The sequence below is a fragment of the Temnothorax americanus genome, unplaced genomic scaffold, assembly GCF_048541705.1.
Source record: "Temnothorax americanus isolate GAGA-0224 unplaced genomic scaffold, ASM4854170v1 Scaffold100, whole genome shotgun sequence".
Classification (NCBI taxonomy): Eukaryota; Metazoa; Arthropoda; class Insecta; order Hymenoptera; family Formicidae; genus Temnothorax; species Temnothorax americanus.
The window spans coordinates 297,410-311,506 of record NW_027509232.1 but is presented as its reverse complement, the minus strand read 5'-3'; the positions used below and the strand labels follow the sequence as shown (position 1 = coordinate 311,506).

Here is a 14,097-nt window from a genome sequence, read left to right as displayed (position 1 = left end):
CACGCAATTTTTTCCCGGGGGGGGGGAGTCTATGCGAGGAGACTTGTCATGTCGTCATGGGCAATATCGCGAGATTGTATGTTTCTGAATGATGCATCATACGGTGCATTTAACCATGCAAATAAGTATGGATTTGGCGAGAAATCTCGTGCGATAGTCAACTAATCAACTAAGCAACTAATAAAGCCGTAAGAATTCGCCAATGTGCCGATTACAATGCGCGAATAAATAAATAAATATATATATTTATTTATTTATTTTATATATATATATATATATATATATATATATATATATATGATAAAAACAGATATTTTAACAATATACCTTTGTATATTGTATACAAAGGTATATTGTTAAAATATCTGTTTTTTACAGCTGCCCTGCCAAGATGTAAAGACGGTTTTACTTATTTTGACGGATGTAACACATGTTTATGCGATACACCTGCTTATCCTGGATGGGCATGCACAGACATGACGTGTGGTGGGATAAGCATTAAACCACCACCATGTCTATTTAAATGAAGATATTTTCGCTACAAGCAATTGTCACGCTAAAGGATATGCTAACGTTTCAATCCTTCTAACGATAAGTTTCTCTCAATCCAACATAATTTTTTAATATAATAATAATAATAAAAAAGATATATATAAATATCTTTTTATTTCCTATCATAGAAATCCTGTAAAATTTACATATATGTGCGTGTATGGTATTTACATATATTATACATTTCTAAAAATATTTGTTTTTGACCCTGAAATATTACGTATTTTTATTTAAACTAATTTAGGATCGATAAGCAGAGTTGTTTATACCAAAAACTTTGATCCGATCGATATATTGATTTCAGTATTTTTTAATAGCTTGATATAAAATGATATCTAGCATTATCATATCGTTAATCATCGCGTAATGATCATAATGCACATATCATATTACGTAATACAAGTTTGATATAAAAGCTGCCGTACGTTTGCCAGCACTGGTCAAAAAACTTGATTAATTTTGCATCGCCTAACGAAGTGCAGGAATAATTGTTAAAATGTCGTACAAACTCACTCTTCTGATATTGACAATCGCCATCATCGCGTCAGCCGTTTTATTTCAAGAAACATGTAAGTCTTTATCTGTTTACATATTACGAGTGCCAATATCGCGATTGCAATGTTTCTGAATGATGCGTACATACAGTGCATGTAATCATAAAAAACATTTTCTACAGTTGCATTGTGTGAAGACAGTGACCGAAAATTCGACAAATGCAATATTTGTATTTGCATCAAGGGCTCATGGGCGTGCACAAGGATGGCGTGTCCCTAAGATAATACATGGAACTTTTTGAAGGGATTTCTGCTTCTCTGCAGCGACGTAATTTGTCACACTAACGCATATATGTACATCAAAATTTTACGCTTTAACTTCTCCATCGATGTAGTGTAATATGTAAATACAAATAATAAAGAAAATATAAATGATCATTCTTTAATATACCTCGTTACATATTAGGATTCATGGCTGATATCCATGATTGTGTGCATCGACTCAAGAGAATTCCACCGTAGACCGGGATCAGCACGGCGGCGGTATTCCGTTTAAGTTATGGCGTCAGTTATAGCCGCCGTTCGAACTACAAATTCTCCCGCAGCGATGTATATACATATACGGAAATATATACATATATATATATATATATATATATATATATATATACAGTAGGATTTGTACTTACCTAGTACGGAAACTACCTACAACTTAGCAGAATGCCAGCGTGCAGAAAGGCCTCGTTGCCGTGCGGGACAAATACGCGGTTACCGCAGAGATATTACGCCTTGAGGCCCAACACACTTCCAAGAAAATAGCCTGATGATCGTATTGTGGCTGCCAGCTTGTCACAAAGCATCTCCAGCGCTTAGTCGTCCGTGAATTTACCTGTCGTTTTTCGCCCGTTAGAATTCATTTGCTTTAAAAAAAGAAGTAAATGTGATGCGGTTATACTGATTTACGATATCTCGCGAAACAATTTCCGCGTGATGGCATGTTGGTTCCAAAAATATTAGATCGAAAAAAGGAATCAACTAATATAAATTAAATTAAACTTTCTCAGAAAAATATACTAAATATAATATACAATTATAATATTAGTAAATATAGAAATTCAATAATATTAATATAAGTATAGTGTTTGGATGGGATCTGATTAGAGGAAACATAAATAAACGTGTATGACATCTGTTTTTTTTTTTTTCGGTTTTAATGTCGTAACCCTGCCAAATACAATAATAATAATAGCAATAGAGTAGTAATTATAATAAGAATCGTAATAATGATAATGATAATAAGTATTATCTAAAATATGTAACCAACGCGTTTCGATAGTGTGATTATACCGAGACAGATGCGTGGCTGTACCACACACAGGACCAACCACGGTGTGTGTGCCGTGTGTGTATGTACATCGCACGTCGCTGCAACTCGATCGAACGGCGATATATTTATTTCAATAAATCACGTCAGCCACGACCGTACCACCCGGATCTTACGATATAAGATTCACTCCCATAATAGGAATCGCAAGTTAATTATAATCAATATGCGCGCTCACGCGGCTGTACTCGGCCGAATATATACTTTTAGGACTTTCTCGTACAAAAACGTCACCGGCATTTACGATAATGTCGTATATAAATATATAATATATATGTATATATATATATATATATATATATATATATATATATATATATAATTTTTCGTGCGTAATATATATTTCACTATTCATCTTTCCGCGGAGTACAATAATTATACATTCTCCATTTCCTTTCGCTGCAATAAATAAATTATCCAAATCAAGGACATATATCGATATCGATAACAGTAATATGATTACAACCACATTTACAATATATCTATATATTTATCTCTCTCTATATATATATTTATATATTGTATATATAAATTTCTTCTTTTTTCATTTAACTAACGAACTCTTCTGTGCGCAATTACAATAGAGACCATCTTCAAGCGCCGCGTAGTATAATAAAAAATACCAAGTTTTTGCATATATAATATGCCTTCATTTATACAGTGATTCATAATATATTATTATTGATATCTCTACGTTTCTATGCAACATATACAATTATGCTTAAAAGGTAATAGTTAGTGGCGCGCAAGTATTTCGCCCTTCTTCCAAATTTTAGCGACTCGCATTTTTTGCCATATAAGAAAAAAAATAAAAAATATATATATATATTTACTGAACGCAATCTTATCTGCCGAAGAACAAATATCTATAAATTTGAAAAAAAAATTGGAAATTTTACATATTGCCATGGCTTATTACTCTTACATTAAGAAAAAAATTCTATAGCAGATTATCATAGGAATTATTGCAGTATACATATATGTTTATCGGCATATATTATATATTTATTATTACACGAAGCCGTGCTGAAATTTGCAATTCGGGCTACGCTGCGCGCATCGCAATAATAAATCCGTGCGAGATCCGAGAGAGAATTACTGGCCCCCATTGATTATATTATTTAGATAGAATCACGCTATTTCTAATCCGCCGAACCATCGATCTGGCGATCAAGCAAAGAACTTTTCATACTATGTACACAGTAATTATTTTTCCTTTAAGTGCTACCTTAAAACCTAGTAGTTCCGTTCGTCAAATTCCGCGTGAAAGTCCGTGTCGAAACCTACAAACACAGCGACGTGTTTCGCGTTGTAACCTGTCGTAGAGATTATCGTCATATGACGTTCGTATTTCGCTCTTAGTACTTTCGGTAATTATAAAAATAAAGAATATTTCTTGGTCGCGCGCCCATCGAGACACGTACCGCGGCATTCTGGTATCTGGACGAGAGAAAGAAAGTCGCCGAGAGAAAGGCGAAAGCAAGAGTTGCCGCTTGGAAAATGGATAGATAAACTGATAGCCTAATATATGATGAAGTGTGCTCGCTAGTTAAGGGAATTATGCGATCTCGTTGATGTAAATTAATGCCGGACATAAGTGCCAGGAATAGTTGCGATTAATCATTTTACGATTACCTCCGACTCATATTTTCGAATCGCGAATTATTTTAATTTATCAAACATCTGTCTTGTACTATTTATTTCATGCATATATCGCATTCTATTATGCTCGTGCGTGTATGTGTGTGTATGTGGATATGAAAGCACCAAACTATGCGCATCATATGATAATTGGAAAAAAATACATGCAGTTAATATCCGTTCAAAAAAAATATATAAAAGAAAATCGTGATTTTCTCAATGACTTATCCATGCGCGCAAGTTCGAGAGATAAAAATGATACTGGAAAAATATAAATAAATATTCGTAAAGTGATCTGAAGCATTATGCTTTTAGCGCGTTTAGCACTCGACACAGTCGTTCCTCGTTGAATACAAACGACGCGTGATGTCGGGAAAATAATACTGGAAAACGTGAAACCTCAAAACTGACAAATAGTAATCCCCTTCTAAAATAACATGCCGTCTAGACTCTTAAAGCAATACTTATCTTTCTCATGGACCGGTCATATCTTTCCGAGAAGCTGCTTGGAATGCGATATCTCGTAGAGATAATACGAAGCTTCTTCATGAAATACCGATTTCATTCCTCAGTCCTTCGTACTATCGGCTTCCTCGAAATAAATCTGAATTTCGGTTGAGATTTATCGGTTGAGCGGCCGAGCTCGGAGATATCACTCAACTACAGAAACGTGAGGAATATCATCGAAGCGTAGTATAGCAGCGCCTCTTCCGGAGTTACCATTAAGATCGTAATCGACGGGATTCTACTCTGCGCGTGTCGTGTATGCAAATCGGCTGCATATTTGTTTTATTCATTTTTCGAACCAGAGACTCGCCGAAGTGTGCCAAATATAAATGACCCGCGTCCGAGACTTGGCGATGACTCGCGGCGACTTAGAACCCACGACTGCGTAATCCCGATTAGTTAGCTGTCAGTTGACGTCTGTTAAGGCACTTGAAATGTTAATTTTCCTGGGCGGGGCCCCCTCAAAAAAAATTCAGATATGAAGCTCGTTTACCTACTTCTTTATCCATTCACGGTTCGCCTTCTACGGAGAATTGAATAGTCGTGCATTAACATGAAAAATAAGCGCTGATATACATATATGTATAGAGAGAGAAAGAGAGAGAGAGACAGAGATAGAGATAGAGAGAGAAATAGAAAAGGAGGGACACTCGAATACGCGTAAAGCATTGAATTTTCTTGAAGAAATTTCTTGCACGCACTTTTCGACATAGGAACGTGTGTGCTCCGGGGAATGTAAATCCGTAGTCCTTCCTTTCTTTTTTCCGGAATATCATCAAAATCCCTAACGACACTAGAAAATTCCGCGCGCGATAAACTTCAGTGAACCCCTCGCGCTAATTGCAGCAGGAATGTTCAATGACTCGTTTCTGTCTTTCCGTAAAAAGGACGGCATTTAACGCGCGCAATAGCTACCTGTTTCGTGCGTTTCGAGCATTTCTTAAACCTATAGCAATAACGAACGATGCCACGTGCCGCATGCAAACATAAAAACGCTTTTCTGGCCGAACGAAAGCACGTGAGCAAATATTCTACGAAAACGTTATACGTACCTATCGAATAAACTTTTTTTTTTCATGTTGAACATATAGGCATTTTTTATTATCTGTAACTATATCTCTAACTAATTATTATTGACTACGTTCTCTAAATTTTGAAAGACATTTATTATTATGCATGTAAAGAATCTCCAAAAGAAGAAACTTAATAATCAGAATAAAAAAGCGATTAAAATTGCATAAATTGGCTTATCTCTAAGGGAATTAAATTGAATATAATATCATATAACCAACAATATCGATCACAAAAAACTAATAATCGAATTGGATAACTTCAACATTGAACGACAATCTCAACGAAAGATTACGAAGATTGGAGCCTCAATTATTCAAGTCCTAGATAGTTTGGATTAAGACGTCCAATATTTTTAATTAATTTTCCTGAATATCGCAAAAGGGATTTAGATATTCCGTTAATATGAATATTCAGACACACAGCAATTTGAAATTTGGATGAAAGGTGACGAAGGGCAAAGTGCGATGACATACGCCAGCACAAATATACGGATGAGCGAAAATGAATAATAAAGACGTTATAAAGTCAATACACATTTTCACCGTTCATATGGCGTTCAGCGCTTTTCTTAAACGGCGGTTTTCAAGATAGTTCCTTGTATCTTGGATACTTCCCTCATTAGCGAATTTTATGATAATATAATGTATGAAAATAGTTTGTATATATTGAAAACGTGACTATTGTCAGTTCTGCCTATAAAGACCCTACCGCAGCATAGTAAATTATGCAAAAAAGCAATAGAACGTTGAACTATTATCTATCCGATCTGATAATCAAATTTATTGATCATGTTGAGGATTGTGTGAGATAATGAGAATTTCACAATTTTGCATGCAATGTGATCTACACAGAAACGTGAGGAGGCACATTGAAAGCTGAGTAATTACATCCTAAATGTAAAAGTTTTACGAGAAAAAGTAACATGTTAAATTATTCGAACAAGCAGGACCAATCGTAACATTTCGATCAAAATTAAAAAAAAAAAAGAAAAGAGAAAGGTCGACGCTCTTTCCGCCAGGAATATAAGATATGTCGATACGTGCCAATATACCGAATCCCTCATGTTTCTCGATATTCTATAGACAATTAAAAATCCTATACCGATACGAGTATGATATCTCATTCCTCAATCGCCCGACATAGAGTTTTTATTCCCGTATTCAATCTCCAGTAGCTCGCGTACACGTTAAATAGAGCTTCGTGTGAGCCGAGACGTGACGTCCGATTTGTAACTTCTGCGGAAAAGATACCGTAAAGCGCGCCGAACTGGTCCTCCGGGCGAGGATTCGTATATAGGATCGGATTATGAAAGGTGTACAAGCACGAAGATTCGCGTGACTTAAGGCACTAACAGTAATACTTAAGGCCTAACGCAGCGTCCCCCTTCCTTAACATTAGAAGGCACTATCCCCTATCAGAGTACAACACGTAACAAATGTTAATTTATCGACCCTCGCATTAATCTTACACGCGGAGGTTTTCACTTTAATGATATAAACTGGCTCTAGCATATACTGGCATCTTGTTTCCGTTGTCTCAAAACTGGCTTCATGATAGGTGTCCCAACCAACTTCAGCCGCGCTCATGCGGCGGCGTAAAACGCCGGTTTAAAGAAACAGGCTAATGCTACATCTGCCACCTACGCAGCGTATGTTCCGCAACGATTTCTAGAGAGATTATGTACACGATGTATTTACGATATCAAGCGAGCGCATTGAAATTTTCGTGCCCGTTTACGAGTCCGATCGTTTGACACGCTGAATAAGCGACTCCGGTATCTATAATAATTTCCAACAGCCAATTTTTCCTTTCGACTAAATAAATACACGCTGTCCATCATCACATTGTACAATTAATTCTATCAGCATTTTTATGCTCCATTAAATCGAAACTACAAAGATTATATAATCTAATGTCTATTTACTAATTAATCCAATAATAAATAAATTTTAAAATATACGGCCTAAATTGCACTTTTGAACTAGTGATCCCGAAATCGCCAATTCAAGGCATGCTGATGTAATCATTATTTCTAATCAGAAAGTCGATAAAGAACGATATAAATATATATACGAAAAGTGAATCGTTCTTTCGACAGTCATCAACACAGGGTGTTTGAGCATAGTATATTCCGGCGCCCCGCGGATATTATTGAGCTGTTGAGCTGTTTTCAGGATGCCTACGTGTAAGATGCGAAATAACGCATCGTCACTATCGTTTGCGTGAAACGTATACATGCATTCACGCCAAATGCGTTTGGGATCGAAAATCTCAAGGCGCGATAGAAAAGAATAATTTACTCGATTATGCTTCTTTTTGTTCGCAAAGCACGCGGTATTAACGATTATTTCGTGATTGCACCTTCTACTTTGGCACCTTTACGCGCGCGAATTCCAAATTTGACGACTTGCGAATTACGATCGAAAAGAAGGCTCCTCCTTTTTGTTGACTAAAAAGAGAGAGATTTTGTGTGTGTGGAAAGCATATAATAAAGCCATCGGTGATATTGCTTGTTGCGTAATACTGGCTTCTGGTACTGCCGACGTTTGTATATCCCGCTTCATTACTACGTTAATAGAACGTTAATGATTGTCCGTCTCTAAACGCGAAATTCTTTGTGCATAATCGAAAAATTGCTCTATCAATGCTTTACGTAGTGTCTAACGATCACGATTGTAGTTTATTTAACTGAGCATGCTAAGTCCCAAGCTCCGTCACCGGAGTTCGATATATTCTTTAACTTACATGCTAACCATTTTACTTACCTTAATCAATTAATTAATTAATTAATTATTACTGGCTCTCTTCTTCGCGATACATACGATATATGGTGCTCTAGACTAGTTGAGCTGGCCTTAATTAAATGTATATATTTATAAAAAAAAAAAAAAAAAAAAACTGGAAAATCGAACGAGTAAAAATTGGCTAGAAACACAGAAGAGAACGGATATATTATAACGATACGTCTCGTCGTGCCGAATCTGTAGGCGATCTCGATCGCGCGAGCGGGGATCATTCCTTCCTCCCAAATGTCATCGTGAAGCGGCAAACACACGCCTTCGCTTAAAGCCCGACGCAATTGATAAAAAACATCATGATCATCTCCTCTTGCGATTATTCAACGCTCGTAATTCCGACACCGGCAGCCCAATTACCGCAGCTATACGATCACTCTTTTTCGGGGAGATCCCGTCGAAAGGCGGCTTGCGAGAGACAGCACCGAAAAAATCAGCCGATCGAAGCCGATCGGTGTTGCGATTACTTACATAGCTCGCGATTTAAGCGCTAAATCTAATGAACGCAATTTGTTTTGCTTCGCCGATTAATTTTCTCTTTTTCCTAGGTTGCTGCCTCGCCCGCCCGACCGGTTCCCGACTGGTAAGGTTCAGAACGGGCCGGCGCGCGGCGCGGCTCTTCAGGTCCCAAATGTAAGAAATATCATCGTCGTTTCTCGTCTAGGATCGGCTCGGCGATCACCCAGCCGATTACCGAGGACCGTTCTCCAAAGCTTTCCTCCATTTCCTCCCGTCGCGATCGGCGACGGGCAGCTTTCTCTCCTTCGCGTCGCGCGGTTCTCTAGACGGTCCTCAGCATCAGTGCCTCTTCATGTGGAGCGACAGGTGGTCGCTCCGCGAAAACGATCGCTGACAGAGATGGCACTTGAACGGCTTTTGGCCCGTGTGTTTGCGATAGTGCCGCGTCAGCTCGTCCGATCGTGCGAATTTCCACGTGCAGCCTTCCCACGTGCACTGGTACGGCTTCTCGCCTGCAACAGATAAACAAGACTATGAGAATATCTTGATGATAGGATATATATGGATAAATATTAAAGAACGTGTTAATATCCTTGTTGCTTGAAGAAAAAAGAAATTACGTTTCTCGAAGCCGAGGTCGTTAAAAAAATTTCCCAATCATCATGCCTGCATATTAAGAAAGACATTTGTTGCCCGCATATAAACTCGAGGCATAACGAAAATCCATATCTTTAAACGCTTTACGACGACGTAAATTTCATATTTATGTTTCCTATTTCAGAAATACATATATACCATAAATTTTACATCCATGTATATGAGTTTTCTATGTGCTGCATACTGTTAACAAGACAAACAACATTTGCGAGACTTATATCCTAATCATATCGCGCGAAGAAAATCTGACATTAAAGTTAGAAGTTATACATTTCCAACGTGTAAAAACAGCGTCGAGTTTTATATCAAACTATAAAATATGTTAAATAATCATCGAAATGTCATGTACTACCGAAGGTACACGGTTCAGCTATCACACATGAAAAAAATATACGTAATATAGTACTTATTACTTTATTGCTTTCTTATCTTAAAACATTCTATTCTTTTAATTGTTACACTAACTTTAAGTATATAGAAATGTGTATAACATTTTACGATCCATTTTAATTCATGGAAAATACAATTTTTAATTTGATTAAATATCAATCTTAATCTTCTTATCAATAAATACGCTTGTATCACAATTTATCACAGATCATACATCGTGTGTAACACATAGTATAAAATCTCTCGTCATATTTGACTTGCCTCAGTAGAAGAATTACACCCGATTCGAATTTTTCGTTACGTAACGAAGTGCATAGAGTATTAGACAATCAGTGAAATGTCACGTAAATACACCGTCTTAATGTTGATGATCGTCATGATGACGTCGATCGTTTTAATTCAAGGAGCATCAAGTAAGTCTTTATTTCCTTTTTACAAATTCTGTTTCTAATAGGTCTTTGATCCAACAAAGCATATATATATATATATATATATATATATATATATATATAATCAAAATATCTGTTTTTTACAGTTGCCCAGTTAAAATGTGAACATGGTTTTGGTTATTTTGACGGATGTAATGTGTGTTCTTGCCATGTAACTGAAGCTACATGGATCTGCACAACAAGATGGTGTGGTGGCATAACCCTTAAACCACGTCCGTGTCTTTGTAAATAAAGATATTTTCGCTTCCGTTGACAAAAATAGTTGTCAGATTAAAGGATATGTGCTAACGGATATATGCTTCCGTTTATTCAATCCTTCAACAGATAAACTTCAATGCAACGTAAATTTTCAAACAAAAATAATGAAAAAAGAAATATATATATAAATTTGTTTGTATTTCCTTAGAAATCCTGTAAAATTTTACCTAACATGTGCGTGTATATATGACATTTCTATGTATTATATATTCTTGAAAATATTTTTATTTCTCGCCCTGAAATATCACGTACTTTTATTTAAACTAACTTTTGATCGATAAGTAAAGTTGTTTATTATACAAAAAACCTTGACCCGATCGATATATTGATTTCGGCATTTTTAATAGCTTGATATAAAATGATATCTAGCATTATCTTATCATTAATCATCGTAATGATGATAATGCACATATCATATTATGCAATGCCTGTTTGATATAAAAGCTGCCGTCCGTTTGCCAGCATCGGTCAAAAAAACTTCTATTAAACTTTGCATTGCGTATAACAAAGTGCATGAATATAATTATTAAAATGTCGTGCAAATTTATTCTTTTACTTACGATCGCTATCATCGTGTCAGTCGTTTTAATTCAAGAAACATGTAAGTCTTTATCTGTTTACATATTACGAATGCCAATAGCGCGATTGTGATGTATATAATCATATACAAATAAGTATGGATTTCGCGAGAAATCTCAAGCGATAGTCAACTAATTAACTAATAAAGTCGTCAGAAATTCGCCGATATGCCGATTACTACGCGCGAATATACATACATATATGTGTATTGTCAAAATATCTGTTTTTTTACAGCTGCCCAGTTAAGATGTGAACCTGGTTTTACTTATTTTGACGGATGTAATACATGTTTTTGCGATGTAGTTACAGCTACATGGGGGTGCACGGAAAGATGGTGTGGTGGCATATCCCTTAAACCACCTCCGTGTCTTTGTGAATGAAGATATTTTCGCTTCAAGTAGTTGTTGGACTAAAGGATATGCTAACACGGATATGTGCTTCCGTTTCAATCCTTCCACAGATAAACTTAATCCATAAATTTTCAAACAAAAATAATAAAAAAAGAAACATATAAATTTGTTTTTATTTCTTACCATAGAAGTCCTGCAAAATTTTACATACATGTGCGTGTATATATGACATTTATATGTATTATATATTCTTGAAAATATTTGTTTCTCGCCTTGAGATATCACGTATCTATTTTTATTTAAACTAATTTTGGATCGGGGTAAGTAAAGTTGTTTACAAAAAAAACCTTGATCCGATCGATATATTGATTTCGGCATTTTTAATAGCTTGATATAAAATGATATCTAGCATTATCATATCGTAATCATCGTAATGCACATATCATTATTGCGTAATACAAGTTTGATATAAAAGCTGCCGTCCGTTTGCCAACATCGGTCAAAAAACCTTCTATTAAACTTTGCATTGCATATAACGAAGTGCGGAAATAATTGTTAAAATGTCGTACAAACTCACTCTTCTGATATTGACAATCGCCATTATCGCGTCAGCCGTTTTAATTCAAGAAACATGTAAGTCTTTATCTGTTTAAATATTATAATACGAATGCCAATATCGCGAGATTGTATATTTCTGAACGATGCATACATACAGTGCATTTAATCGCATACAAATAAGTATGGATTTGGCGAGAAATCTCGAGCGATAGTCAATTAATCAACTAAGCAACTAATAAAGCCGTAAGAATTCGCCAATGTGCCGATTACTATGCGCGAATATATATATATATATATATATACACACAATATACATGTATATTGTTAAAATATCTGTTTTTTACAGCTGCCCTGCCAAGATGTAAAGACGGTTTTACTTATTTTGACGGATGTAACAGATGTTTATGCGATACAGCTTATCCTGGATGGGCATGCACAGACATGGTGTGTGGTGGGATAAGCATTAAACCACCACCATGTCTATGTAAATGAAGATATTTTCGCTAAAAGTAATTGTCACGCTAAAGGATATGCTAACGTTTCAATCCTTCTAACGATAAGTTTCTCTCAATGCAACATAATTTTTTAATATAATAATAATAATAAAAGAGACATATATATATAAATATCTTTTTATTTTCTATCATAGAAATCCTGTAAATTTTACATATATGTGCGTATATGGTATTTACATATATTATATACATTTCTAAAAATATTTGTTTCTGACCCTGAGATGTTACGTATTTTTATTTAAACTAATTTAGGATCGAGATAAGCAGAGTTGTTTATACCAAAAACTTTGATCCGATCGATATATTGATTTCAGTATTTTTTAATAGCTTGATATAAAATGATATCTAGCATTATCATATCGTTAATCATCGCGTAATGATCATAATGCACATATCATATTACGTAATACAAGTTTGATATAAAAGCTGCCGTCCGTTTGCCAGCACTGGTCAAAAAACTTGATTAATTTTGCATCGCATAACGAAGTGCAGAAATAATTGTTAAAATGTCGTACAAACTCACTCTTCTGATATTGACAATCGCCATCATCGCGTCAGCCGTTTTAATTCAAGAAACATGTATGTCTTTATCTGTTTACATATTACGAAAGCCAATATCGCGATTGCAATGTTTCTGAATGATGCGTACATACAGTGCATGTAATCATAAAAAACATTTTCTACAATTGCATTGTGTGAAGATTATGCAATTGCGTGCAATATTTGTATTTGCCTTAAGGGCTCATGGGCGTGCGCAAAGATGTCGTGTCCAAAAGATAATACATGGAACTTTGAAGGGATTTCTGCTTCTCTGCAGTGATTTAATTGTCATACTAACGCATATATATGCTGCACATCAAAGTTTTACGCTTTAACTTCTCCATCGATGAGGTGTAATATGTAAATACAAATAGTAAAGAAAATATAAATGATCGATCTTTAATATACCTCGTTACATATTAGGATAATATTGCACTAACCTAACTCTATAGGCAGCTACAGAATTCTTACAGTATACATATTAGATTCTTCATTTTTTCAAACCGATCTACGTTTCGTCAAACAATCAGAGTAAAAAAAAACCGTTGAAGTTCCGATCTCATTATCGGTCAACTTTCTAAGTCCCTTTTCCCTCACCAATATACTCTTCCCTTTTTTACCCTTCTTGAGTTTGAATCCTAATCTAAACTTTCCACATGACATGACCGACTCATTTCTTTGAAAGATAAAAAAAGACGATAGAATGCATTGTGTCGTTATTTTTTAAACTGTTTAAACGTGCATCAATCGTTCAAACGTGCCTTCGTCGGTCGGCGCGATAGGTCCAATCTTTAATTATACATGTGAGAAAGAAGACAGGTGGAGCCAGAAAAAGAAAGCACAGTTCAATATCAAGGTCAAGTATGAGGGACTCTATATAAAGACCTCGTGCATG

General features: G+C 35.6%; 1 protein-coding gene and 2 long non-coding RNA genes across 3 annotated transcripts in view; 2 read left to right on the top strand and 1 right to left on the bottom strand.

The window, feature by feature from the left end:
• The window catches only part of LOC143902065 (uncharacterized), a 117,988-nt gene extending 116,504 nt beyond the window's left edge, over window positions 1-1,484 (top strand). Inside the window, exons 5-6 of the long non-coding RNA XR_013258253.1 lie at window positions 379-1,121; window positions 1,229-1,484. This is a non-coding gene — a long non-coding RNA (uncharacterized LOC143902065). The remainder of the gene's footprint in view (window positions 1-378; window positions 1,122-1,228) is intronic.
• Window positions 1,485-2,686: 1,202 nt separating this feature from the next.
• LOC143902110 (uncharacterized) overlaps window positions 2,687-14,097 on the bottom strand; it is a gene marked incomplete at its 5' end in the record, with an annotated part of 285,928 nt that continues 274,517 nt past the window's right edge. The window contains one exon of the mRNA XM_077414817.1: window positions 2,687-9,418. Within this exon, the coding sequence (XP_077270943.1) occupies window positions 9,246-9,418 (173 nt within the window). The remainder of the gene's footprint in view (window positions 9,419-14,097) is intronic.
• Window positions 10,643-11,774, top strand: LOC143902087 (uncharacterized). The gene is made up of 3 exons (XR_013258264.1): window positions 10,643-10,743; window positions 11,008-11,261; window positions 11,474-11,774. It is a non-coding gene; the product is annotated as an uncharacterized LOC143902087 (long non-coding RNA).